We start from the raw sequence: 26,584 nt of genomic DNA, 5'->3' as shown, positions 1-26,584 counted from the left end.
TCTTCAGTCTTATTAAAAAATCAATTCATCAGTTGCCTGGTTGTTTCATACAACAGGATGGAGAAGCAGATACAATGAAGCTAACATATGCTGTGTGCTTGCCAACACATCTACATTAAACAAAAAGTGACCCATTAGTTAATGCTGCCTACTTGATAACATTCAGTATCCAAGTGGATAGTGCTAATGGAATGAAGATGAGGACTGGAAATTTCTGGATGGGGTTTGGGTCAAACCCGAGTCCCATTCAGAAATCAGTTTTGCTATTTTATTAAGTTTTTAAATTTAATAATTCCTACTTAACTATTAGTAAGTTCTTTTTTGAATTTGTTATTTGTAAAGTTTCATAAGAGTAATCACTAAGATAATTTTTATGTTTATAACAAAAGGCATGAAAATGGTGTTGTGTCCCAATTTATGATTATTATGCTTTCAACTATCCTTACATGTGAAACTCTACTTGTCTTTATCCAAATCTTATCTATATACGAGATATCACTCAAATACAAATATTCAAGCTTCTTCTCCCCTTAGTGTCCCTAAATATTTATTTTATACTGCACCTTTCAGGACATTTAGTTTAAGATATAAAATTCAAAAACAAGGAGCAATTACCAAAATATGTCTGAGTGTGAATACTAACATGGAATCGTGACCGTTATCTTGTAACTTAACAAAATCCCCCCCCCCCCCCGCGTGATTAGGTTCGTACGTTGTTACAAGTGGTGCATTGAGCGGCAATCTCAGACAACTGTATTTTCATTGAACAAAAGCTTATCGAACTCTTAAACATGGTACAATTCATTCTTTATCAAATAAAACTCAATTCAATACTAAAAATATATAATACAAATTAACACTAGCTAAACACAAGTATTAAGCTAAGATCCTATATGGGAATTGTGATCATACCGCCATGACAGATTCTATATAAACAAACATATATAGTCCTAGAACAAGTTGACCCTTTATCTAACCCCTTACTGGTCTGATCACGCTATAATTCTGTACTTTCTAGGACTTATATAATCAGTTACTCTAATTTTCTTACTATGACAATATGGATTAAAATTATCCTTTTGCTGAGCTAATACACACTTTTGACCTTTAAAACTCTCTTAAATGAAATATAATGTAATGCATAAATCTCTAGGCACATGAATACTTATTAATTAATGGTAACAAGCTTATTCTCATTCTAGTCTGACATGTACTAAAGTCCTAGTATAATTCTCATTAATCCCTTCAACTGTTGGTATTGAACAATGATTACAGTTACATATGATTTGAATTGACACGAGATTCTTACAGTACCTTTTTACTTGGGTCTTCTACACTGGTTTCTACCCTTTTCCGATTGTACCTTCCTAGAATGAACTCTTCTATAACTTATCACTCCTAACTTCCTTTGGCATTAAGATGGGCTTTCACGATCTTTACTTTACATGCTTCAATCAAGGACATACATAGGATCATCTATTCTATGGCTGTAAAAGTCACCATGTGGGCACTGACTTTTGTATAGATTTTTTTCTCTCATTACTATCACTGGATGATGAAACACACTGACATTATCTTCTTTATTTTAACTAAACGGCGTCCCTCATTTCTTACAATAGGAACACGGAATCGAAATCTCGCACACTTTGTTTCCTTATTGTGTCGGACGGAGAAAACTCCTAACCTCACTCAGGAAAACCTCGTGAGACCTATACGAAGACTCGTGAAGAAAACTCTGAGGAAAAAAGCCCCTTTTTTTCCTCAGAGTTTTGGGGGGGGTTTCCCTAACCCTCTTATACGATGACCCTACTGGCACCTTCTTCAATTTCTTTTCTCCACCCCTTTACTGGAGTCAATTTCACTGACCAATTAGAGTGGCATTTTTCAGTCAAAACATCCTGCGGTCCGTGTGCACACGACTAACACGTGACGAAGTCTCAATTCGGGAATTATGAGCTTGAGCTTAGTCTTTGTTTAAGCTAACCTCTATGTCATCTATACCAAATTAACCCCCCTTCCAAAATTTTCTAAGAATTAACTCGAATCTTTAATCTCTTATTTCAAGTGTAAAAACTAGCCTCTCACATACAAAATCCAATGACTAATCTTCTTTGCTTTACTTAACCTTATTTTATCATATCACAACTGTAATAAAATTCCTTTTTTATTTAGCTCAACAAACAATTTCAGCTATATTTTTTACTTGGATGCAAGCATATTTTTCTTTCTTTTAATTTTATGTATTCGTTACTTTCAAAGGCTCTTAACGATATCTGCTTAGGAATAAGCATGCTTGCTTAGCTATTCATACAGGGTTTTTATTTCTTCTCTTGTTACATCATGATAACTGAAATTTTCACATTCTTAAGTTATCAGGGTGTAACAATGGGTATTGTATGGAATATAGAGAGAAATGTAGGCACATGTATGAGTCACAAGAAACATAACATGAACGTAGTGGTGAAAGATGAGAAGAATGGTGAGGTTGGCTGTAGTGAGATAAAAAGTGCCCTATGCAAAATCTTGCACAGAATAAACTGAGCTAGAATGAACGGAGAAACATCTTTCAAGTCATACAGCAGAAAAGTATAAGAAAGGAGAAGCGGGGGGGGGTAAGAAGGTATGAAAGAGCAAAAAAAGAAGGAATACAGAAACAATACTGCATGGTGATTAGGGGCATGACAAAATTGTGCTTTCCTGGTGCAAATGTTAAATATGTTAATGATGCAGTTTAGAATGCAAAGAGAAAGTGAAAGTTGATTTGAGCAAATACAAATGATTTAAAAGATCCCATGCATTTTATATCCTTTCACATGGAATACGAAATGATATAAAAGGGTTACTGCAAGAAGTGAAAAGAAGAGTGAAAGAATAAAGTTTGTAAATGTATTGAAAGGGTATGGCAAGCTAGAGTTAAGGACAATGACTGCAAATGAATCAATAACTAGGTTGTGTAAGAGAAATACCTTGATTTTTAGATGTATGAAATTAATCTAATGGATGAAAGACTTGTATATGACTAATGGACTGCAGTTGAGTGGATGCAGTTCACTTTAGCTAGCAAAAGAACAGAAATGCAAAATCAGGGATACTAATGTGTGTGTGTGATAGAGAGAGAGAGAAAATGAGAAAGATCAAAACTTGCTGAAGGCAATTGCTCAGGTCTCCAAGTCTGAATGGGACAGTGATTAAAAGATGCAAAGGTATCTGTTCAGCCCAAGGGAATATTTCAGATGGAGACAATGCAATGAACTGATGTGACAGAGATCAATACAAGAATGGCAACAGATTAAGAAATTTCAACGTGGATACAACCATGGAACTGGATGGAATATTGGTCATTGTATTATGAGAAAGTGCAAGAGAATTGGCAATTCCTAACCAGAATCTCAAGGGGATAGAAAGAAAGAAAGACATTCCCATTATGTAAAGTGAATCCCCCCCCTACCCAAGACCAATCAGAATCAAGTAACAATTAAGGGTACTGGAAAAGTTCCTTAAAGAGAGAATTTAAGAATGGATAAACAGGAATACGATACCCTATGTAGGGCAGCATGATTCTGTGAAAGGAAGGTCTTGTAGTAGTAATTTGCTCATTTCATACAATAGACTTTATAAAGTAATAGTTGCCTTTCTAAGGCTACACCAAGTGTTATTGCTAGGTTTTGCAAATGCACTTAGCATGATAATGCATGAAATCTATAATGTATTGGAGAAATGGGCTAGTAACTGATGCAGAATAAATTTTTCAATATAAGGGATTAAGAGAGAAAGAGAGAACAACGGACAACCTCTGAAAATTGTAAGAGTACGGTTAGTGGCATGAGGACTAGACATTTTCCTGGAAGAGTGAGAAATTAGTGAAATAGGTTGCTAGTCAATGAGTTCATGAAGTATGATTTTCTTGGTGTGACTACTGTTTCCACTCATCTGACCCTAACACCTTTTGCAAATGAGTTACAGAAATTATTTTCACTGGCATGAAGATCTTCCCCAATTCAATCCATAACTTCATCTGCTTTCCAAGCCCTAGTTCAATCAAAAGTGTATTGAAGCAGTCGAAGAAAAACTTTAGCTTACTGCATGTGGCTTACTTTAAGAACTCCAAAGCACACAACATGTGCAAATCAGTTATCAGCAGATCTCATCTCATAAAAGCCAACAGCAAAAAACTTGTCTTCTGTCCAAATGGAAGCCATGCCTTCTGGTCCCTTGCTAAGGTCATTGGATGCAACTTCTACTTTCCTGCGCTTCCTCTCTCATCCTGATGTCATCACTGTTATTTCACCCCAAAATAAAGCTGACCTCCTGGCATTACTCTTTCCCTCAAACTCCTGCTTAGACGACCAAGGGAAATCACCTTCTACCATACCAGAATCCAAGCACCATATGCCTCCTTAAGTTTCTTGACAAAAAGAAATCAGAAAACTACTAAATAACTTGGATACTAAAAAGTCTTCTGGTCCTGACAGCATCTCTCTGGCTGTTCTTAAACATTGTGCTCCAGAGTTAACTCCCATCCTGCATCGTCTCAACAATCTATTATACATATCTGGTACTTATCCCAATGTATGGAAGCAATCCCAAATCCATCCTATTCCAAAAAAAAAAAAAAGAGTGATGCACCTAAACTTCCCTTGAATCTTTGATGTTGTCCAGAGGTGAGCAATTAGGCTCACTGATGATCCCTCTATTACGGATTCACTTCAGCCTCTATCTCACAGATGCAGTATTTCAGCAATGTGTCTATTCTACAGGTACTTGCATGATCACTGCTCTAGTAAGTTGGCACTATTATTCCTCCACTTTCTGATGCATTGTTAATATAAGAGCAGCAGCAGCTGCTCAGAATCCCTTTCCTGTGCAGCTGCAAACATAATGAACCTGCTTCTCATCTTCCTCTTTTTATTCCATCACCTCTGTCTTCCTCATTAAGTATTCCCACAACCTGCAACTCTTCAAAAAAACTTCTATTGCAGTCCTCATTTGCACCCCCCACATACGATACACTGATGTGTTTATAGGTCTCTTGATCTCTCATGTATGGGATTAATATAAAAAAAAAATGATAGGTAATGTATGAAGAATGGTTACTGTCAGCCTCCCATGAAGATGCCCATATAATAATAACACATTCAATTCTAACTATAGCAAACATCATTATAACAAAAGCATTCAGTATAACTAACAACGAAAGGTATTGATCAAGTCCCCATAGGCCCACTATTCTAAGAAAATTCATTATAGCTAATATGTGCTATAACAAACTGCTCCTGAGGCTCCCTTACAAGTTGGTTATAGTGAGAGCTGACTAAATAAACACATAACAAAGGTGCTTCCTTACAATATTTTGGCATTATCTAATTTTCTTTTAAGTAATACTGATTTGTACCATTTAGTGACTAGTGACATAGCTGCTGTTATAGAAACTATGTCACCTGTGTTTATTTTTATAAATAATAAACTAGTGATTTTACAGAGGGGTGCTTAAGGGTCAAAGCTGTATAACTGAGAGGAGACCTCCACATAGCCTTTAAAGGAATGCGAAGAACCGACCAGGGCTTCTGACCTAATGTCCAATCCTCACCTTCTCGTGGTGCACCCTGTTGGGTATCTACCTGGATACTGAACGAACGAGGATGGTCTGGCAATTTGGAATTTAGCTGACCAAATTGTATTCTTATTGGCTTAAACCAATATAGAAAATGATGGTACAACATTTTCTATATTGTACCATACCTTCCACATTCTACATTGTACCCCATCCGACATGACAAAATTTCATGTCGGATGGGGAGTCTCTCGGTTAAACAAGGCACCCATTGTTTTTTCACCAGGGAACCGGGTTGAACAGCAAAAAAGTTAGCTACTGGAACAAATCTGAAAGCACACCCCAACTCACCATCACCAGAGTTAAAGATTGGTACTATCAATATAAGAAGCCTGAATGGCAAAGAAATGGAGCTAGATGAAGAATTAGTACCAGATCGACATAAAAGGGGTGACTGAATCAAAAAAGAAAAAAACTGGTGAGATCTTTCTGAGCAATAAGTACAAAATGTTATATTCAGGAAATGACAATCAAGGAAAAGAAGGAGTAGCCATTGTATTCAACACAAAATATGAGGCTAATCTTCTTGAATGGCAGGCAGTCTCAAGTAGAGTGATGTAGGAAAATATCAGAAAGGGGAATTGGACAATGAGACTTATTTGTGCCTATGATCCCACAAAAGGTTCTACTAAGGTAGAAGTGGAGGAATTTTTTGATGCTTTAGAAAAAGCAACTGACACAATGAAAAAGGAAAAGTTGGTCCATGATGGGGATCTAAATAGAAGAGTAGGAAATGATTGTCAGACATACAAAAATATTTTGGGAAAATTTGGAGAAAAGAGCAAAGCTAATAATAATGCAAATACCTCTTGGATTTCTGCTTAGGACATGGACTGGTTATTACTAAAACCATGTTCCAACAAAAAAATGTGCACAAATTCACATGGAGAGAAGAGGCAAGAAATAAGAAAAGTCTCATTAACTATGTTATTGTTGATAGTGATGTTTTCTCCCTGGTGCAGGACACTAGAGTGTACAGAGGATTTGAAATTGTAAGCGATCACTATTTAGTTTTGAGCAGGATAAAATTGAATTTCATATTGAAAAGAATAACATGTAAGAAAGTTTTAAAGTGAATAAAAGTTGAGCAGCTCACAGATGTGAACTGTAGACTAAAATACACAAAGATTATTGAAGAAAAAATGAAAGAGTTTGAGAAAATGAACCAACCTTTGGAAATTCAGTGGCAAACCTTGAAGAAAATGGAGTTCTGATTCAGCCAGAGAGGCACATGGTGAGGTTGTCTGCAAGCATAGAAAAATCAGAACTCCATGGTGGACACAAGAAGTAAAAGATGAAGTGAAGATAAAGAAGAAAGCATATCAAAAGTTCCTGGCAAAAAAGTCGGCTTATGCTCTTAGAGAATACAGAGACAAATGTAAGAAAGCTAAACACTGTGTAAAACTAGCTAAACAAAAGTCATGGGAGAACTTTGCAAGAACAGAGAAAATAAATATCAAGAAGGTGGTAAGATATTCTGGAGGTTGTTGAAGAAGCTTAGAAATGGAGGAAAGAGTGCTGTAAAAGGAGTTAGAGATGATAAAGGTGAAATGAAAACAGGAGAAAAAGATATCCTTGAAGTATGGAGTAATTACTTCGAAAAATTGCTAAATGAAACAAGCAGTGATAGCACAGTGGTAAAAAACACTCAACCAGGCATACAATCAGGAATACATATACATATTTGAAGTAGAAAAAGCCATCAAAGGCCTTGAAATGTGGAAAGGCAGCAGGAGTAGATGATATTAGACCAGAAATGCTGAAGTATTGTGGTATAAAAGTCCTACAGTGGCTGCACTGCATAGTTCAGAAAGCCTGGACAGAGGGACGAATTCCTGATGATTGGAGTAGAGCTCTAATAGTACCCATATATAAAAAGGGAAATAAAACAATGTGAGAATTACAGAGGTATTTCCCTACTGAGTGTTCCTGGCAAGATCTATGCAAGTATACTTGAGAAACAGTTGAGAAAAATTGTGGAAAAAAAGCTTGGTGAAGAAGAAGCTGGATTCAGGCCAAATAGAGGCTGTCAGGGTCAGATCTTCACTTTACGACAAACAGTTGAGAAAGCATGGGAATATAACAAAGATCTGTATTTAAGTTTTGTCGATCTGGAAAAGGCATATGACAAGGTGCCAACAGAGAAGCTATTCAATACACTATAGTTAAATGGTGTCAAAGGGGCATTATATCAAGCAATACTTAGTCTTTATTTGAGTTGTAAGTCAGCAATTAGAATTGAAGGAAGTACAGGAAGATGGTTTAATGTTAAATCTGGTGTGAGACAAGGATGTACATCATCCCCTCTGTTATTCATTATCTATATGGATCATATTATGAAGGAAAGTGGTATTAAACATGATATCAGAATTTGAGATGTTAATGTCAGCTCTATGCTTTATGCGGGTGATGTTATACTTCTAAATAAATCTGCTACAAGTTTGCAAGATTCCCTGACTAAACTGAATAACTGTTGTAATAGATATGGTATGAAGGTCATGAAAATAGGTAGAATTGTTGTAAATGTCAACTGTGTTGTTAAAGGGGAACCTGTGGAACAAGTAAAACATTTCAGCTACTTAGGCACGATTTTTACTGAAGATGGTAAATTTAATATGGAAATAGACAACAGAATCAGCAAAGCTGGTATGGTAGGCAGTCAATTGAATAAATTCATATGGAATAAGAGAGAAATTAGTCAGAACACTAAATTAGCTGTATACTAGACAGTGTTCAAACCAATTTTAACTTATGGATCTGAGAGCTGGGTCACAAGTAAAACACTTGACCAAAGACTAGAGACCACAGAGGCGTGAACAGATGGCATCAATGGCAATATCATATTAAAAATGAATATATTAGGAAAGAACTTGACATTGTCAGCATCCAGGAATGTGTTAGCAGAGCTAATCTCAGGTGGTATGGTCATTTAAACAGAATGGGTGAGGAAAGATTAGCAAAACAAGTGTTCTCTGCCAGGTTGGTAGGAAAACGACCCAGAGGAAGAACAAGATATAGGTGGATTGATACGGTACAAAGTGCCTTAGACGATAGAAATATAAGATCTGATAATGTTGGAGTCTTGACAAGTAACAGACTGATTTGGAAGAAAATTGTAGATAGGAAGTTTTAGTAATGATGTAAATTTTTCATGTAGTACTATCATATCCTGTACACCCCTGGAGGATACATTTCAGGAATTTGATGATGATGATGATTTTACAGACCGTGAATTTTTAATCATATATATGTTTACTACTCATCCTCCAGATAATGTTTCATCTTCAGTGCATTTTTAATTAAAAAACTAAGTAAATAAAACAAACATTTATTACAAGTTATGTTAAGTGTTTTAAAACCAATATCTTGAATGTAGTAAGAACATTTGTGTAACATTTCCTTATTATTACATATGTTTCACTTAACCTTCCCCTCAATGTCTCCAACTGGTGACTATGCGGTCTTGACTTGGGAGATTGTAAAACAAGAGGAATATTCTGTCAAGAAGGAGGAGGTATATGTGGAACTACAAGGGAGGTAATTATGACAAGCTTAGGAAGATGCTTAAATCGGTGCCATGACATAAAGCACTGCAGGGTAAGGATATTAGAAGTGAATGGGATATAGTTAAGGGTCATCTAGAGGAAGCAATATTAAATTGTATACCTAAGGTAAGTTGGGTTAATCAGACAGGAATTAGATGGATGAGTATAGGATACATATCAAGGGTATATTATCCTAGTGAGGTTACTGATGTAACATATGTGACAGACACTGATATGGGAACAGAGGTGGATGAACTGGAGGTTCTTAGGATATTGCAGAATCTCAATGCAAATACAGCTGTGGGGTTTTGTGAGAAATGTGCAAGAGAAATGGCAATGCCTCTGACTAGGCTGTTTAATTTAAGTCTCAGCTCTGGTAGAGAGAGGAAAGAGGGCAAAATAATTCCCTTGCATAAGGGAGTTCTAAGACTGCAGTAGCAAATACATACCAATCAGCATCTCAGGTGTGGTGGTAAAAGTACCAGAAAAATTGGTCAAAAAGAGAATTCAAGAATGGGTAGATAAAAATATGATACTATATGAGGATCAACATGGTTTTGTGAAGGGTCAGTCATGCCTTAGTAATTTACTAACTTCTGTTACTCTATTATAAGAATGATGATTTTGTTGGATTTTGCAAAGGCATTTGACAGAATACTATATAGAATTCTGTTATGCAAGTTAGAACAAATGGGGATGGACATGACACTGGTTAAGTGGATAAGAGGGTGGCTGCTGGACAGATATCAAAAAGTGGTATATGGAGGGGCAGAATCGAGGCAAAAACAAGTGACTAGTGGTGTGCTGCAAGGTTCATTGCTGGGACCATTGCTGTTTAATTTGTACATAAATGATATAGGAAATAACCTGAAAGGAAATATTCAGTCATTTGCTGATGATGTGAAATTATGTAGAGTAATAGTTAATCAAGGCGATGTAGACGATTTATAGGGTGTCAGTATGGGTAAAAGATAATGGGTATCAGTTTAATGTGGAGAAATGTAAAGTTATGCATTTGGGGAAAAATAGATTACAAGCTGTGTATCACATTGATGGCACTGTACTCCAGGAAATAGATGAAACTAGAGATTTAGAAGTGGTGGTAGACAGAGAGTTAAAGTTAAGAGGACATATTGCTAAGGTAGCCCGTAAGATTGCTTTGCTGTTGAAGAACACAAGAACAAGTAGAGATAAGCAAGTTGTTCTTCTTTATAAGGCCTTGATACACCGACATCTGGATTACTGTGCTCAAGTCTGGTACCATGAGTTTCTTGGGGATGAGGAAGCAGTGGAGAGGATTCAGATGCGAGTGACCAAGATGGCGAGTGGCCTGTGGAATGTTTCCTATGAAGACAGGTGTGTGAATTGCAGAAGTTGGTTGAAGAAGAAAAAGAGGAGATAAGATAGAAAAATTTAAGTTGCTTAAAAGTTTTTATAGGATTGATGCAAGGGAAATGTTTTGGCTCTTGGCTGGAGAGACCAGAACAATGGGTCATCCCTGGAAGTTGAATAAAGGTGGGGTTAGTAGGGGTGCAAGGACTAGATTTTTTGCTCGAAGAGTTATGAATGAGTGGAATGGGTTGCTACAGTCAGCTGTGAGTGCTTTGTCTGTTAACGGGTTCAAGGAGAGGTATGATAGATTGTGTCTCCTGTGATGAGTCTTCAGCCTCCATGGAGATGCCAATATAATAATAATAAATATAAATAATAATATTGTGTTAGACTTAGTTGCCTGTCATGGTAAATGCAGTAAGATAGTAAAGGTTCCTTATATCCTAAATGAGATTCAAATCGAGGTCTTCCCAAAAGGCATCATTAACAGTTGACCGGGTTAATCACAATAGTGACAGAGTGGTTAACCATATCTATATAGTCTGTTAAGTTTGTGCAAAAACTTTTCTCTGTCTGGTTTGCCTATTCTGGAGGATGAAAAATCCTAGTTCCTATGAGGGAAAATTTCTACCACTTCTGTATGAAATCAGCTAACTTATCTTCAGCAGAAAAGCCCTTGTCGTTTTGATCTGTTCTATAAACAAGGACTATTTGAAGCTTGAATTCCCATAGTGCTTGTTTATTCTTGAAGTCCATGGGACTGCAAGAATGATCGATAAGAACCAATAGCACATAACGATGTGAAGCTTCCATTCTCATCCATATGTTTTGACCCCACACATGAGAGGTCACTAGGCCTATAACACACCAGTATGGTTTGTGGACAAGTGGTAATGAGAAAAAAGAATCCATTAATAAGTTTCTTAAAAAAGCTGAGGGTAATGCTTATTAGAGAAAACCATATGGAGAAGGCTGTTCTGAAGAAAAGAAGTAAATGGAATGGAGGAAGAGGATGCGAAGTTAGTTCAACATGTGTGCATAGTGTGCAGATGTTGACCAGTGGATGCCCTAGTTCCCACATGATTAAAGGAAAGTGAAAGAATTGTTCTATTTCATGTCAAAAATCAAAAGCTCTTAATTACAAATTAGTACTGTGTTACTGGCAACAAGATTGCTACACTGAGGAGGGGGATAAAATTTTAGGTATAAACAGTCAACGGTACTATCATATACATTTGTGGTTTAAGCCAACAGAGTACAATTTGGTTGGCTAAGTCCCAAATTGCTGGCCCATCCTTGTTCGTTCAGAACCCAGTAGATACCTACTAACAGGATGCACCACATGAAAGTGAGGATTAGATCAAAGCCACAATGGGTTCTCTGCATGCCTGAAAATTGATGTGGAGGTCTCCTCAGTTATTTGGCTTTGATAGTACTAAGACAAACAGTGCAAAGTGTAAAATTAAAACAAATGTACAAAGAACATATAAACATATGTCCACTTATACAGATAATCTGATATTAAAAATAATTTATAAGAAATTCAGTGCAAACTGAATTTCTTGTAAATTCAGTTTGCACTGAATTTTTTTTTTTTACCTGCAACTTCTCTTTTAAAACAGATGCGGTATTATATACTGCTGCAGTAGTATCAGTCTGTACAGTGTCTGTAAATTCCTTCAGATCTCGTTTCATGAATTCTAGAGTTCTGCTGGACTGCAAGAGAAATATGAATACATTTTAACATTTAAGTTATATTTAAATGTGAAATCTGGTGAAAACCATATTTGTACTTTTACTATAGATTTATCACAAAATAGTAAAACCATGACATTAAAAAAATATTCAAAGTACAATTATAAGTATCATGCCATCACTTTTTTAGTCTTCCAGTTTTATTTCCATTTACTTTATATCTATACAGTAATTTTTGTAATCTGCTATTGTCCATTAGATTTAGATGTTTGGTTCATTTTTATTTATATTCACTTATGTAATAATTTGTTGGCATTATATTCAGAGACTGTAAAATTTCTTCATTTGTTTCATGGTCCTACATGGTATCTATTTTTTTGAGAAATTTCAATTCTACTGTTTGATTCATCTTTCTTTTCTTTATGGTCTGCATTTTGCTTTCATATAATAAAGTTATATAACTCTTTCTTTTAAGGTTACATGGTGATCAGCATTCATATTTATGAATTTAGCTACACAAAACACGTGTTGAAAAGATTATTTTACTGATTAATAATAAAATAATAACTTGACGTTTCGATCCTTGTATTGAGGTCATCATCAGAAGGATACATGTGTATAAGAACCAAGCTACATGCTGTTGCACTCTATATACAGGTAAATTACATCTACGTTGTTAACTAATCTTTTCCTATTGAATGTTCAGGAAAAAAAAAAAAACAATTTTTTCACAAAAGAGAAAAAATTTGATCTCAATTTTTTGATTGACATCAAAAAATCTCAATACAAGTTTTCTTGTATTGAGATTTTTCTTTGTGGTTACTATGAAGGTTGCAGATGGGTCCTCCACATTCTTGGAATAGTTAGACCATCGTTTTTATTCAGATTCGGATCATGTTTGAGCATTTCACATGCTTCCTTGAATTTCTGCTCAAACCAGGTTTTGATGTGGTGTAGGGACTTGGTACCTTTCCAATCAATTCTGTGGTATGTTTGGAGTGCGTGGTCAGAAAGGCCGGTTTTTCCAAAATGGAGGTATTTTATGTGTTGTTTGTGTTCATCTTCCTGATTGGGATGGTTCGCCCTGTTTCCCCTATGTATGGTATGTTACATGTGCATTGTATTTTGTAAACCCCTGGGTGGACTAGGTGTGGCAGAGGATCCTTGGAAAAACTGAGTAGGTGTCTTAATTTTGTCGGGGGTTTAAAGGTGGTTTAGATGTTGTGTTTGTGTAGTGTTCTGTCTATTTGCTCTATCTGTATAGAGTGAAACAGCATGTAGCTTGGTTCTTATACATATGTATCCTTCTGATGATGACTTCAATACAGGGGTTGAAACGTCAAGTTATTATTTTATTATTAATCAGTAAAATAATCTTTTCAACACATGTTTTGTCTCCCTAAATTCATAAATATGAATAAAGTTATATAGTCTGATTCTAAAATGAATGACTTAAGTATATTATTATGCCATTAACAAAACTTTATATTTTAAGGTCTATATCTTTTTCATCTTCACATGATAAATCATATCTCAAGTATCTGAAAATATTTTCTAATATTTTATTATCTATCACTATTGAGCCTCCGTAGCTCAGTCGGTATAGACGAAGCCCTTTGGTCGGAAAGACCTGGGTTCAATTCCATCAAGTGAAGTGAGGAACCTTTATCTGATCTTTTTCGACTAAAGGTGAGTTAGCTGGTCTCATATGGAGGTAGAGGAATTTTTCACCCAGAAACTCGGGTTTTTCATCCCTCAGAACAGGCAAACTGGTCCATGAACACACACACACGAATCTACAGTCATAAAATACATACTTAATCCCTCACTAGGAGGGCTCAACCAGTCCTAAGGGATGGTCGAGGATTGGGGGGGGGGAACCCCATATGAATAATAAAAAAAAATCTATCACTATTTTATCCTTTCTTTCATGCTTACACGGTGATCAGAATACATTATCAAAAATCATGGAGAAAACTACCGTGTTAGTGCAAAATTTTAGTTTCATATAAACCAAAATGAACACTCGATGTTTCGACCTTCATATCAAGGTATCTGGAGCATACACATATATACAAAGAAACAAGCTGCACTACAATCTACATGGTTCGCTAAAGTTACTGCCCAACCATTACAACAATTATTGGTCTGACCTCTGGTGAGAAAGGAAAAAAAAACCTTTACTACATCAAAGCTAGAGGCTTATTATTATTATCTATTAGGTTACAAAATTAAATTGGGCTGGAGAGCAACATGTTTATATTTTTTTATATATATATATATAAAACTATGTGATTATACATATAAATTTCAATCAATTTGTGTGGAACAGTTTCCAATAAAAGCTGAAAATTGCTTAAAGTCCTAAAGTATGATGGAAACTAAGTAGGCTGAATATGTGCAATACAAATTCTTGGAATTTTTATGCCACCATTATTGTTGAGATTAGGGTAGTTAATCAGAATCTCACAGGCTTCTTTAAATTTTCTTTCATACTTGTATGATGTAAAGAGCAGGTGTTTAGTTTGGTTTATATTAAACTAAAGTTTTGCTCTAACACGGTAGTTGTCTCCATAATTTTTGATAATCTATCACTATTTTACTTTTACTGGGTTTTCTTCTTCTTTGAAAGCCATATTTCTGTTTTTAGTAAATATTCTCTTACTAAAATTTGATACAGCTAATACAATTTGATCATCTACAAATAATTATATATCTTTGTGTGCTGGTTTATTTGTATACCAAATGGGCTGTTGTGTTGTTTTTAAATTGTTATAATTATATATATATATATATCAAAAAGAAAAGGTGATAGAATACATACTTGCATGCAATCTTCTTCAAATCTTTCTTTTCTTATTTAATTTGTTGCTATTTATTTCCTGTATATATTTCTTGAATAGACCATATGTAAGAGTTGATTTGGTATATTTAAATCTACCAATATTATAAATAATTTTTGTCCATTAATTTCACCAGAGGCTTTTACGTAATCAATAAAGGCTAAGTGATGCTTTTTGAATTGGCCTGGTTAGCCAAGTGGATAGCATATCTGCTCTTCTTCAATCAACAGGTTGTGGATTCAAATCCCACCAGAGTATGGATGTTTGCAAAAGCCTGCTCGAGACAAGCTTGTATAGTTTCCTTGAGTTTATAAAGATTATTTTTTTTTAATTCTCTTTTCAATTATTAATTGTACAGCAAAAATTCAGCCTATGCAACATCAGCCTTTTCAGAATCCATTCTTTTAGTAGTCTGTCCTCTAAAAATTTGTCTAGCTTCTCTTTTAATATCTCTGCATTCAGTAAACTAATTCCCTTAAAGTCATTGCAGTCATCTTTATTTCCTTTTTTTTTATAAATTGAAATAGCTAGCAACTGTTTCAATTAATTTTTCCAGAAATCCAAACCATATTAAAAATTTCAAGTCTTTAAATCTTTCACTTGCATTTTTGCACAAGTTCCATATTTATATCGTCTTCTTTCAATGTTTTCCTATTTTTAATTTTATTCATTGTTTTTTTTTTTAGTTCTGACATTGTAATATTTTCTCAGGTCATTCTTTTATTTATATATACAGGGTGTTCGGGATAAATTTGACATATTTATAATTAATTATATTTTTCCATAAGTTACATGTATTAACACACACTTCTCTTCATTTAAAAGTTTGGACCCTTCTTCATTCATATACAAGATGTCAGAAAGGATGGATAGCTGGAACCCACCTGAATCATGGAAGAGAATAACTTGTATCATGATGATTCGTGCCCGCCATCAAAATAAGGATATTACGACTGCTGCCCAATGCTCCCTGAATACAGTAAAAACAATCAGGCATGAACTAGAGACTTGCAATGGTGACTACGAGGATGTAGCAAGAAGAAAGATCCCTAGCAGACGATCTGATTGCGTTCGTACAGCAGAATTCCTCGCAAATCTGCAGGAACAGGTGTTGAAGAACCCTGGCATTGGAATTCGGGCTTTGTTCGTGGAGTTGCTAACTGTAGTCAAGCCCTGGATAACAAGGGTAGCCAATGGTAGGCCGTATGTATGGCAGCAGGATTCGGCCCCTTGCCACACCTCTGGGAAAAGTCAAAAATGGTTGTCTGAAAATTTCTACGACTTCACCAGTCCAAATGTTTGGCCTCCAAACTCCCCAGACCTTAACCCCATGGATTATTTTGTATGGGGCGCAGTTGAAAAAGACACCAATCGCACTTCCAGTAATACAAAAGCCCAGTTAATGGATAAAATTAAAACAATTTTTGCGGCCCTTCCCAGGGAGACTGTAGCATCAGCTTGTTCGAGGTTCCGAAGCAGAATTGAAGCTGTGATCGATGCTAATGGTGGTTATTTTGAGTAAATCTTGTTGATAGTATTGTAATTAACTCTGCCTGTAATGTTTTTTTGTCAATTCATTAAATTTAATAGATACAAAGAAGATTTTCTTTTTCCTTACGAAACTGTCAAATTTATCCCGAACACCCTGTATATATATATATATATATGTAGAAAGTATTTTACTTTGGGTATAATAAATGTTAAAAATACCAAGCCATTTTAAACCTGGTGGTCCATTTCCCAAGTAAGCAAACAGACAAACAAGTCAAGTTTGCGCCTGCACGTATTGGAAGTCTAACTGACCCTCAAAGTAGTGCAAGACCAAGGCAACTCTTGGTAAAAGTAGAATAAGCTCTGATCACTAATCTTAATATTTACCTTTAATACATCATACATCTCCTCCAGGAGATGTGCTTTGCATTAAGGATAAATATTAAGATTAGTGATCAGAGCTTATTCTACTTTTACCAAGAGTTGCCTTGGTCTTGCACTACTTTGAGGGTCAGCTAGACTTCCAATATGTGCAGGTGCAAACTTGACTTGTTTGTCTGTTTGCTTACTTGGGAAATTTAGTAAAACCAGGTTTAAAATGGCTTGGTATTTTTAACACGCACACACACACACACACACACGCGCACGCGCACACACACATATATTTTTTTTTTATTTTTTTTAACTTTTTAATTATTTGTCCAGAGATGCTGAAAATATGTTGCCCTTTTTCTAAGGCTTTGTTTCTACTTTTAGTTTCTTTTACTTATTTTTTTCATGTATTTTATTATGTTTTCTGTTGTGGTTTTGATATATCCTCTTTTAGTTCCATTATCAAACCATTTCATTTTATTTATTTATTATTATTTTGCAATAACATCATTTCTGGTAACTGTTTTTTTTTTTGTTTTTATTATATTTTTCATTTCTCTGTTCCAGTTATAGTCCTCTTTTTCTATTCTATTTATTCCTTATTCCTAAGTTTCTGTTGCTGCTTTTGTCAGGATTTGTTTTAGATTTTCTCCATTCCTCCTCTGTCATATTTGAGTGTTAGTTTGTTTTTTCATCAATACATTTCTTCTATAGCTGCATTTTCCATTTTATAATCATGAACCAATGATTTGTGATTTTAGCCATCTACATTTAAATCAGATTTTTACCATTACTATATAACGATTAGAATTTAATTCAAAACATTGATGTACTCTTACATCTAGGGTTAATTAACTCAGATAGTTTAAAATTTGCAATAACATAACTGATTTATATCCTCAGGCTATGCATTTCTTTACGTTCAAAAATACAGTTCGTTATTCTCATATTATAAATGAAAAAATTTCATAGTTTCCATCCATATCTGTAAAATTTATGTTTATTCTGAGAACAATGATACAAGAGTAGAAAATGTAAATATCAATGATCATACTAAAACTGCAGTAGTGGATATGCAATAGAACACAGAAGATAAATAAAGAAATTACACGTTTGGATGTAGTCCTTCACAGGACAAAGCATGAGACTGAATGATTGCAGAAACAGCAGGAGATCAGTCGAAACTGTTTCTGCCCAAAAAGAATATTGTAATAATAATCAGTAGAATGAGCATAAGCAAATAATTATTTATGCCAATTCTATGATCTTGTTTCCCTGGTGTGAAAATTAATAATATTAGTAATCTAGTCAGAATGGAAAAAAAAAAAAAGTGAAAGAATTTATTGTTTTGACTAGAACCAATGACCTGAAAGGTGAGAAGTAGTGTATGAGAGAGGATGTGAAAACATTGTTAGAAGTGAAAAAGAAGAGTGAGAAGAAGAAATTTGTGAGTCTGCCACCATGCTATGATAGAGGCGAACTGAAAAGTTAATGATAGTTAATGAATCAATATGGACAAACTCATCCATAAGTCCACATGTAGAGCATGTGGACTTATGGATTAGTTTGATAGATGGAAAGATCTGTACAATGCTGAAGGACTGCACTTAAATGGATTCAGAGTTACGTGTGTAAAGAGAACTTTGTTCACTGAGACTGGGAAGCACAAAGTTCAGGAGAACTAAAGCAATTAGAGCAGATACAGATGAGTGTGTGTGTGTGAACATGAAGTGAATGAGTGTGTGAATTAACCAAAAATGTGGAATCTAGTCTCTCAAGCAAAATATAGAATAGGGTAGTCAAATCAGGATGTAAAGGTGGTTGGAGGCCTAAAGAGATGCTGAAGTTTCTAATTTTACTAATGCTAGAAGTATCAGGAGCATGAGGGAGGAGTTTTTGGCATTGGTTAGTGCAATGCCAAAACCTTGCCAAAAGTTATAGCCATTAGTGAGACTTGGCTAACAGCAGATGACACAGTTACAGGGATAGAATAGGATGAATTATTATTTTCAGAGAAGATAAAATAGACAGGACAGGAGGTAGAGTATTTCTGATGATAGCAGATGAATTGCAGCCAACAAGATTAGGAGTCAGTTGGACAGGTGGCAATTCTTTTGAGTCAATCTGGTGTGAGATTGAGTCCAACGGGACAAAATATAAAATCAGTTGCTGCTATTGGCTAACGGTGCCAGGATAATGTAGAAGACTTGCATTAGTATAACAAGTGCAAGTTGAATAATTATTATGGGATTTCAACTTCAGAAACTGGAAGGAGGAAAGATAACATGGCAAGAAGGAAATGGAATTTATACACTTGCTGAGAAATAATTGTTTCAATGAGAATATGATGGAGGGGACTCAGGTTATGGGAATGTTGGATCTTGTTATAGGATCAGAAGACCTGTCCATAACTAAGATGGCTATGTTGTCTTCAATTGGGGAAAATGATCATGTGATCTTGACTTAGGAGGTAGCAAAGCATGTGTAAATTCCAGTTAAGAAAGGGCATATGTGGATCTAAAGGCAGGTGATTATGATACACTTAGAAGGCAGCACCATGGCTTAAAGATCTGCAAGGGAAGGATGTTCACCGTGGATGGGGAATTGTCAAGAGGTATCTGGAGGAAGCAATATCACACTGTATGCTCAAGGTCAGGAGAGTATATCAGATAGGAGTTAGATGGATGAGTACAAGTAGTATCATTAAGCATGAGCTGCAAAACAAAGTAACATAAAAAATGTTGTGGAGGATAACTTACTAACAGTACTAGGAGCTAAATTATGAACAGTACAAGGATCAGGAAAAAAAAGTGACCTTCGAAATTTTTTTATGTTGAGCCCATGCATGAGAGGTTGGTTCAACCTATAGTACATTACTACCATATATAGGCAAAAAAAAAAAAAAGCATGATAAAAAAAGGCAAAATCAGATTATGAGAAGAAATTATAGGAACAGGCAAACAAAAATTCCAAAGAATTTTTTTGCTATGTGGCAAGTAAGAGGAAGAATTACTATAGAAGGATAACTTGCAATTGTTGAACTACTGGCGATAATTTTGCAAGGATATATGATCAAAGTGGAAATATTGTTATGACAGAGGTGCCAGGGACTGATGTGAGAACAGATATTAATGAATTGGAGGTAATTAGGATATTGCAGAATCTGAATGCAAATAGAACCATGGGATTGGGGACAGGGATATCTGCTTGCATTTTAAGAGATGTGCAGAGGAACTAGCGATGCATTTGACTATGCTGTTTAAGTCACACCTCTGACAAAGTCAAAAGAGAGTGGAAGAAGGGCAAAATGATTCCTTTGCATAAAGGAGGGTCTAAGTCACTAGTAGCAAATTACAGACCAAGAGTATCACAGGAGTGGTGGACTGGAAAAGTTGGTCAGAAAGAGAATTCAGGAATTGAATAAGAATATGATACTCTATAAGCAGTATGACTTTGTGAAGAGCAGGTGATTATCTTTGTAATCTACTAACTTTTTATAATAGAGTGACAGCTGAATTGGATAAAGGGAATGGCTACAATGATACTGCTGGACTTTGCAAAGGCATTTGACAAGATACCACATGGAACTATATTATGCAAACTGCAACAAATAGGGGATTTATATGAAAATGGTAAAAGGGTGGCTGATGGACAGATAGTAAAAAGTATATATGGAGAAACAGAATCCAGGGGAAAGCAGGTAGGTGACTAGTGGTGTGCTGCAGGGCTCTGCTTGGACCACTGCTGTTTAATTTGTACATAAATGGTCCAGGAAATAATTTGAAGGAAGATATTCAGTTATTTGCCGATGATGCAAAGTTGGGTAAGGTATCAAGGTGATATAGAGTTTGCAGGATGATTTGAATAGGCTGATAGTATGGGCAAAACATAATGAATGTCAATTTAATGTGGAAAAGTGCAAAGTTATGCATTTTGGGATACAAAGATTACAATTTTGGTATCCCAAATCACATTGAGGGAACTGTACTCCAGGAAATTGATGAAGCCAGGGATCTGGGGAGTGGTAGTAGTAATAGAGAGAGAGCTGAAGTTTGGAGGGCATAATTCTAAAGTAGCCAAGGTAGCTACTTTAGAATTATGCCCTCCAATTACTTGGTTATTGAAGAACACCAACAAGCAGAGGTAAGAGAATTATCATTCCTCTTTATGTAGCCTTGATATGACCACATCTGGATTACTCTGCTCAAGTCTGGTCACTTGGGTTTCTAGGATGATGAAAGTGGATTTTATAGGATTGATAAAGGGGAAATGTTTCTGCACTTAACTAATGGATGCAGAGCAAGAGGTTATCCCTGGAAGTTGGATAAGAATGTGAGTAGCAAGGGCATGAGAACTAGATTTTTCACTTGGAAAATGGTGAATGGTTTGCCTAAGTCAGCTGTAAGTGCTTTGTCTGTTAATGGTTTGAAGGAAAGGCATGATAGATATTGTGTTGATTGTTTGGGCCTCCTGCGATGAGTCTTAGGACTCCATGGAGTGCCTATGCAATAATAATAATAAACAGTCCATTTGGTTAGTTTTACCTATCATTCCATAATTCTTTATAAAAGGAGTTTGTTTTCTTCTGGTGCATAAGGACCAATTACTGTTATGTAGCCTCTTAATGTTTTGACAAAAATTCTATTAGTCTTTCAGTCCAGTAAGTTATAACATTATTATTATTATCATCAACAGACCTCCATGGAGTCAAGAGAGTCATCGTGGATAGTCCCACTCTCACATGCACAGCTCATCATACCTCGACTTAAATGCATTCACTGTCCCTGCATTCACCACATTCTCAGGTAATGCACTCCAATCACCCACCACTCTCAATGAAAAAAATCTACTCACTTTATATAGCTTCCAGAGATGGCTTCTTGTTCTCCCCTTCTATAGATATTCTATGAAAAATCGCATCCACGTTAACCTGGTAATTACCCCTTACCAACTTACACATCTCGATCATGTCTCTCCTCTTTCTTCTATCCACTAGGCTCTGTAATTTGAATTCTCTTAATTTGTCCTCATATTCCACATTCCAGAAACAAGAAACCAACTTACTAAATCATCTCTAGACCCTCTGCAACATCTCATCATCCTTTTGAAAGCCTGGTGACCAAATCTGTACACAGTAATCCATATGCAGCCTAATCAAAGTCCTGTACAATGGAATCAAAGCATTCTTACTTCTACATGTTAGTGTTCTCCACATCATTCCCATAATCAGCTGTGTCATCCTCACAACTTTAGCAAAACATCCATGAAATTTCAAGTCTGTATCCACTACAATACCCAAGTCCCTCATCTCTTCTACCCCTTCCAAAATATCCCACCAATCCCATACTCTGCATCTTATCTCCGCTGCCCAAATTCTTAAACCCTATACTTTGCAACACTAAGCTGACATCCCCATGCACTGGTCCACTCAGACAGTCGATCCAGGTCCCCCCCCCCACAAAGCCACAACATCTGCTTCACTTCTCACAACTCTCCCCAACTTTGCATCATCTGCAAACAACTGTATATTTATCTTCATAGTTTTATGTATCATAATACTTGATTTTATCTTTTCCTCTTTTTTTTAACTTCACTATAGATATTGTATATAGTTATTAGTTTGTATGGTAATGTTTTACTTTTCTTTATTTCATTTAATATGCATCTTTATGAACATACAAACTTATTGTTTTAATACTGACCATATTGTAATGCGTACAAACATCTTACATTCTTTGCCTACCAGTTTCGCTAGCAAACTGTCTAGCTTTTTCAAGGCATTGACGGAAAAGCATAAAAAACTAGTAAATGCAAATTGAAAGGAATATAAAAACGTTGTAAACAATCTAGTAACTAAGGTTACATATTCGCGTGACAGAGACTGAGAGGACTTATTGTTCTTATTCATTATCACGCATGTGTGTTTATTATAAATGCGCAACGTGATTACTGGCTAGCTGTAGTTCAGATGGATTTAGAGAGAAAGGATCAGGTTTTTCCACGAACTGCTCAGAATAGTACCCTGATTTCTGTTGAGGTTTCTGCCAGTTATTAACACTATTGTGGCTTCCTTGAATAAACGATGTCTGTAGTTGTCATCCAAATATGGCATGGAGCTGTTTTGCCACTCTATCATGTGGTTAGACGTATAGAAATGATGTGCTAAGCCGGAAGAAATACTTCTGTTGTGGTTTACATCACCAACATGTTCTTTTTGTCTGATCTCTAAACTTTGTGACGTTTGTCCGATGTAGGCAAGATCACAGGAGCAAGGAATGTAATATACTCCTGGATATTTGTAGAATGGCACCTTATCTTTTGGAGATCCTAAAACCTGTCTAATGCTGGTGGTTGGTATGAAGACAACTCTGATGTTGTAGGCTCTTAGTATTCTGGCTATTTGATAAAAAATTGACCTGATGAAAGGGATCACTACAGTAGAAATGTGCTGGGAGCTTGATTCTTTTTGTCTGGGGTTGTCACCTATAGATATTTTTTGATGATGTTTGGAGGATATCCATTTTGTGATAAAATAGAGCAACTTGGCTCAATTATTTAAATGACTTTATCTCCATGAGTTTTTTTTTTTATATGAATATTTCTGTATATATTTCCCTATTCATACATGAATAAACGATGACGATGAAAAAGTGAGTAGTTGAAAAGAAAAGTAACATCTTGAGTGAAAAAAAAAATACCAAGTGTTTTTTGCAAGGCATGCTACAGAAGTGAGGTGTGCATGACAGGAAAGGCAAGGAGAATTATAGTCTTGATTGTTAAATTGAACAATATAAAAAACTGTGAACACAGGTTGAGGTTTGTGAAAAGTCATGAAATAAGAGAGCCCTGAGGAATATTTGTTAGTAAAAAAAACTGAAGAGAGAATACCAGCAAACCAAATTACAAAGGGAGGAAGGCAGACCATAAAATGGCAATGAATGATGTTCTAACTGTTGGTGTGTGCACTTGACAAACACATCATCATCAATTTCCTGATATGTATCCCCAAGGGGTGTTAAGGTTACTATGACAGCGCTACATGATTAAGTTTACATTATTATTAATTACCTATTAACAATTTTCCTCCAAATCAATCTATTACTTGTGAGCACTCCAATATTGTGATATCTAACATTTTGCACTTCTGACCGAATCAATCCAACAAGACCTTGGTCTTCCTCTGGTCTCTTTCCTGGCATCAAACACTGCTTTGCTAACCTTTCTTTACCCATTCTATTTAAGTGGCCATACCACCCTAGATTAGCTCTGCTTAGATATTCTTGAATACTAATAATGTCAAATTCCTTTCCAATATCTTCAATTTTTAATATGATTCTGCCATCGGTTCACTCCCCTAATTTTTCTCAGAACCGTCATATCTGCGGTCTCTAATCTTTGATCAAGTGTTTTATTTCTAACGCAACTCTCAAATCCATAACTTAAAACTGGTTTAAACACTGTCTTGTATACTGCTAGTTTGGTGTTGTTTTGGCTAATTTCTCTCTTATTCCATATAAATTTATTTGCTTCGCACCTACCATATGAGCCTTTATTTATTCTGTTGTTATTCCCCCCCCCCCCCACTGATCTTCACCAAAAACTGTGCCTAAATAGTTGAAATATTTTACTTGTTCTATAGGATCTCCATTCAGAATGCAGCTGAAATTTTCTATGTTCTGTCTATTTTTATAGTTTTGGTCTTTTTATGGCTGATTTTCATGCCAAATTTGTTATGGGTGTTTGGTATGGTTATCAATTTAGTGCACTAGATGTGTTTAGGAGTACATCATCATCTGTATAAAGCAAAGTCTGACATCTCCAATTCTAATATCAGGCTTGATACCACTTTCTTTCATAATGTGATTTATATAGATGATGATCTTTTCCTCTGCAAGGGAAAACAAAGCAGAAGTGGCATCGGTGCATAACTTCAAAGGGATCTTTTCACAGTGGGATAACTAAATTGCTCTGTACAGAGTAATTGTCACATAGACCAAGTAACTTTAATCCATGTTTATGACTAATGGATGAATGCATTAATCCTAATTGTGAGTTCAATACAAAGTTTGGATATATAATGGTCTATTTTTTTCTGATACTGGCTTGAACCTTTAGTTGTAGGTAGTACTTGGAAGAAAAAAATAAAACTGTTACACAACACTTCAAGATAATGCAATACTTCCCAAGCAGTAGTTTTATGGGACAGACCATGCATCTTGAAAAAAAAAAACAACTCATATTAAACAGTGAATACAATGCTATATATATATATATTTTTTATTTTTATTTTTTTTAAAATAATCCCATACACAATAAGTTGAGCAACCTATAGTACCTTAGTACTGTATATATACATTCTACAAATAATTAGAAATTAAAATTTCAGAAAAAGTGCTGAAATTTTAATTGCTAATATTTATCAAAATAATAATCATAAATAACAAAAAATAAATTTGTGGTTAACCAGTTTAGTGCCTGTAAGAATAAATGTTCCATGTGTAGCTTGACATGACCACCTGTAACAATGCCTTGCCCTGTGCAGTCCAATCTTTCCAGAATAACTCTGGTTATAGCATTTCTAATTTTCTTTTAACTCTTATATTGAAATTACTTTTGATATATATATATATATATACTTTAGATGTATATATATATCATTTATGTATATACCACATAGAACAAAATTTAAGAATGTAAGATCAGACTAGCAAAAAAAATGGTCTTTTTTTATTCAACCACTTATTTGGGAAATGGGCATTCAGAGCAATATGAAAAGCATAAGCCTGTAGGAAGCAGACTTGAATTTTTCATGTTGCCTGTTTCTTCATAACACATTCTCACCTGATTCTATATAAATCTAAAATTCGTTCATTCATTCATTCATTCATTCATTCTTCAAATAATGTTTAACATTATCTAGAAAAGGAACAGTCAAGTTAAGAAATTATATCTTGCTCACAGACACACTCCAATCACTACCTTGTAGACATTGTGTAATGCCTTTTCCATATGTATTTGCATGGTCTGCCAAATTAGCCACCAACCTTTTTCTCAAAATCATATTTTAGAAAAACTTAACCTAAATTACATGCACTTCAGTTATGAGTTGGCCCTTTTTTGGCTTTTATCATAACTTCATCCTTCTAGGTACTCTCTCCATTGATTTGTGTTGAGTCAGGCGTTTTGGATCATTCTTGCTTCTCTATGACCAGTTTATGTATCATCAAATGGCAGTAAACATTCCAGTTCATTCCAAAAGTATTCTATGCAGGCTAGTCCACTTTTTCCACATTTTGTATATATAGCATATATTCACTGTTTAATATGAGTTATTTTTTATTATTTACTGAGTTCAGTCAAATGCAATACAGATAATCGTTATATTATTTAGCTTGTTCAGTTTCTGATTTTTCTTTAAAAAAACTTTGCTTTTCACTCTCCAAAATCTGGAGAATATCTATTCACCAAAGCAAACCTAAACCTCAACAACTGCAGGAATCAGCAACTTCAAGCAAAAGTGACTGCAGCCTCACTTCTGATGATTTTTCTTATTGATAATTGGCATAGTCAGTGTTGTATTGTCATAACCTACTAAGCAGCTAAGGCAATGCCTAGGGGCAGTAAAAATTGAAACCCTCTTAAAACATTAGATTGGTTGAATAAAGTAATCATTATAATAGAGACACTTGTGAGCA

The 26,584-nt window shown here is 35.3% G+C and overlaps 1 protein-coding gene across 1 annotated transcript in view; it reads right to left on the bottom strand.

The window, feature by feature from the left end:
• The window catches only part of LOC150098704 (BSD domain-containing protein 1-like), a 103,744-nt gene that overhangs the window by 55,606 nt on the left and 21,554 nt on the right, over positions 1-26,584 (bottom strand). Inside the window, exon 3 of the mRNA XM_090405154.1 lies at positions 12,088-12,204. Within this exon, the coding sequence (XP_090261280.1) occupies positions 12,088-12,204 (117 nt within the window). The remainder of the gene's footprint in view (positions 1-12,087; positions 12,205-26,584) is intronic.

This window comes from Typopeltis vanoorti, chromosome 15 (assembly GCF_054136105.1).
Source record: "Typopeltis vanoorti isolate ZY-2024b chromosome 15, IOZ_Tvanoo_1.0, whole genome shotgun sequence".
NCBI classification, from domain to species: domain Eukaryota; kingdom Metazoa; phylum Arthropoda; class Arachnida; order Uropygi; family Thelyphonidae; genus Typopeltis; species Typopeltis vanoorti.
The sequence above is the reverse complement of the archived record's forward strand: the minus strand, read 5'-3'. Positions and strand labels throughout refer to the sequence as shown.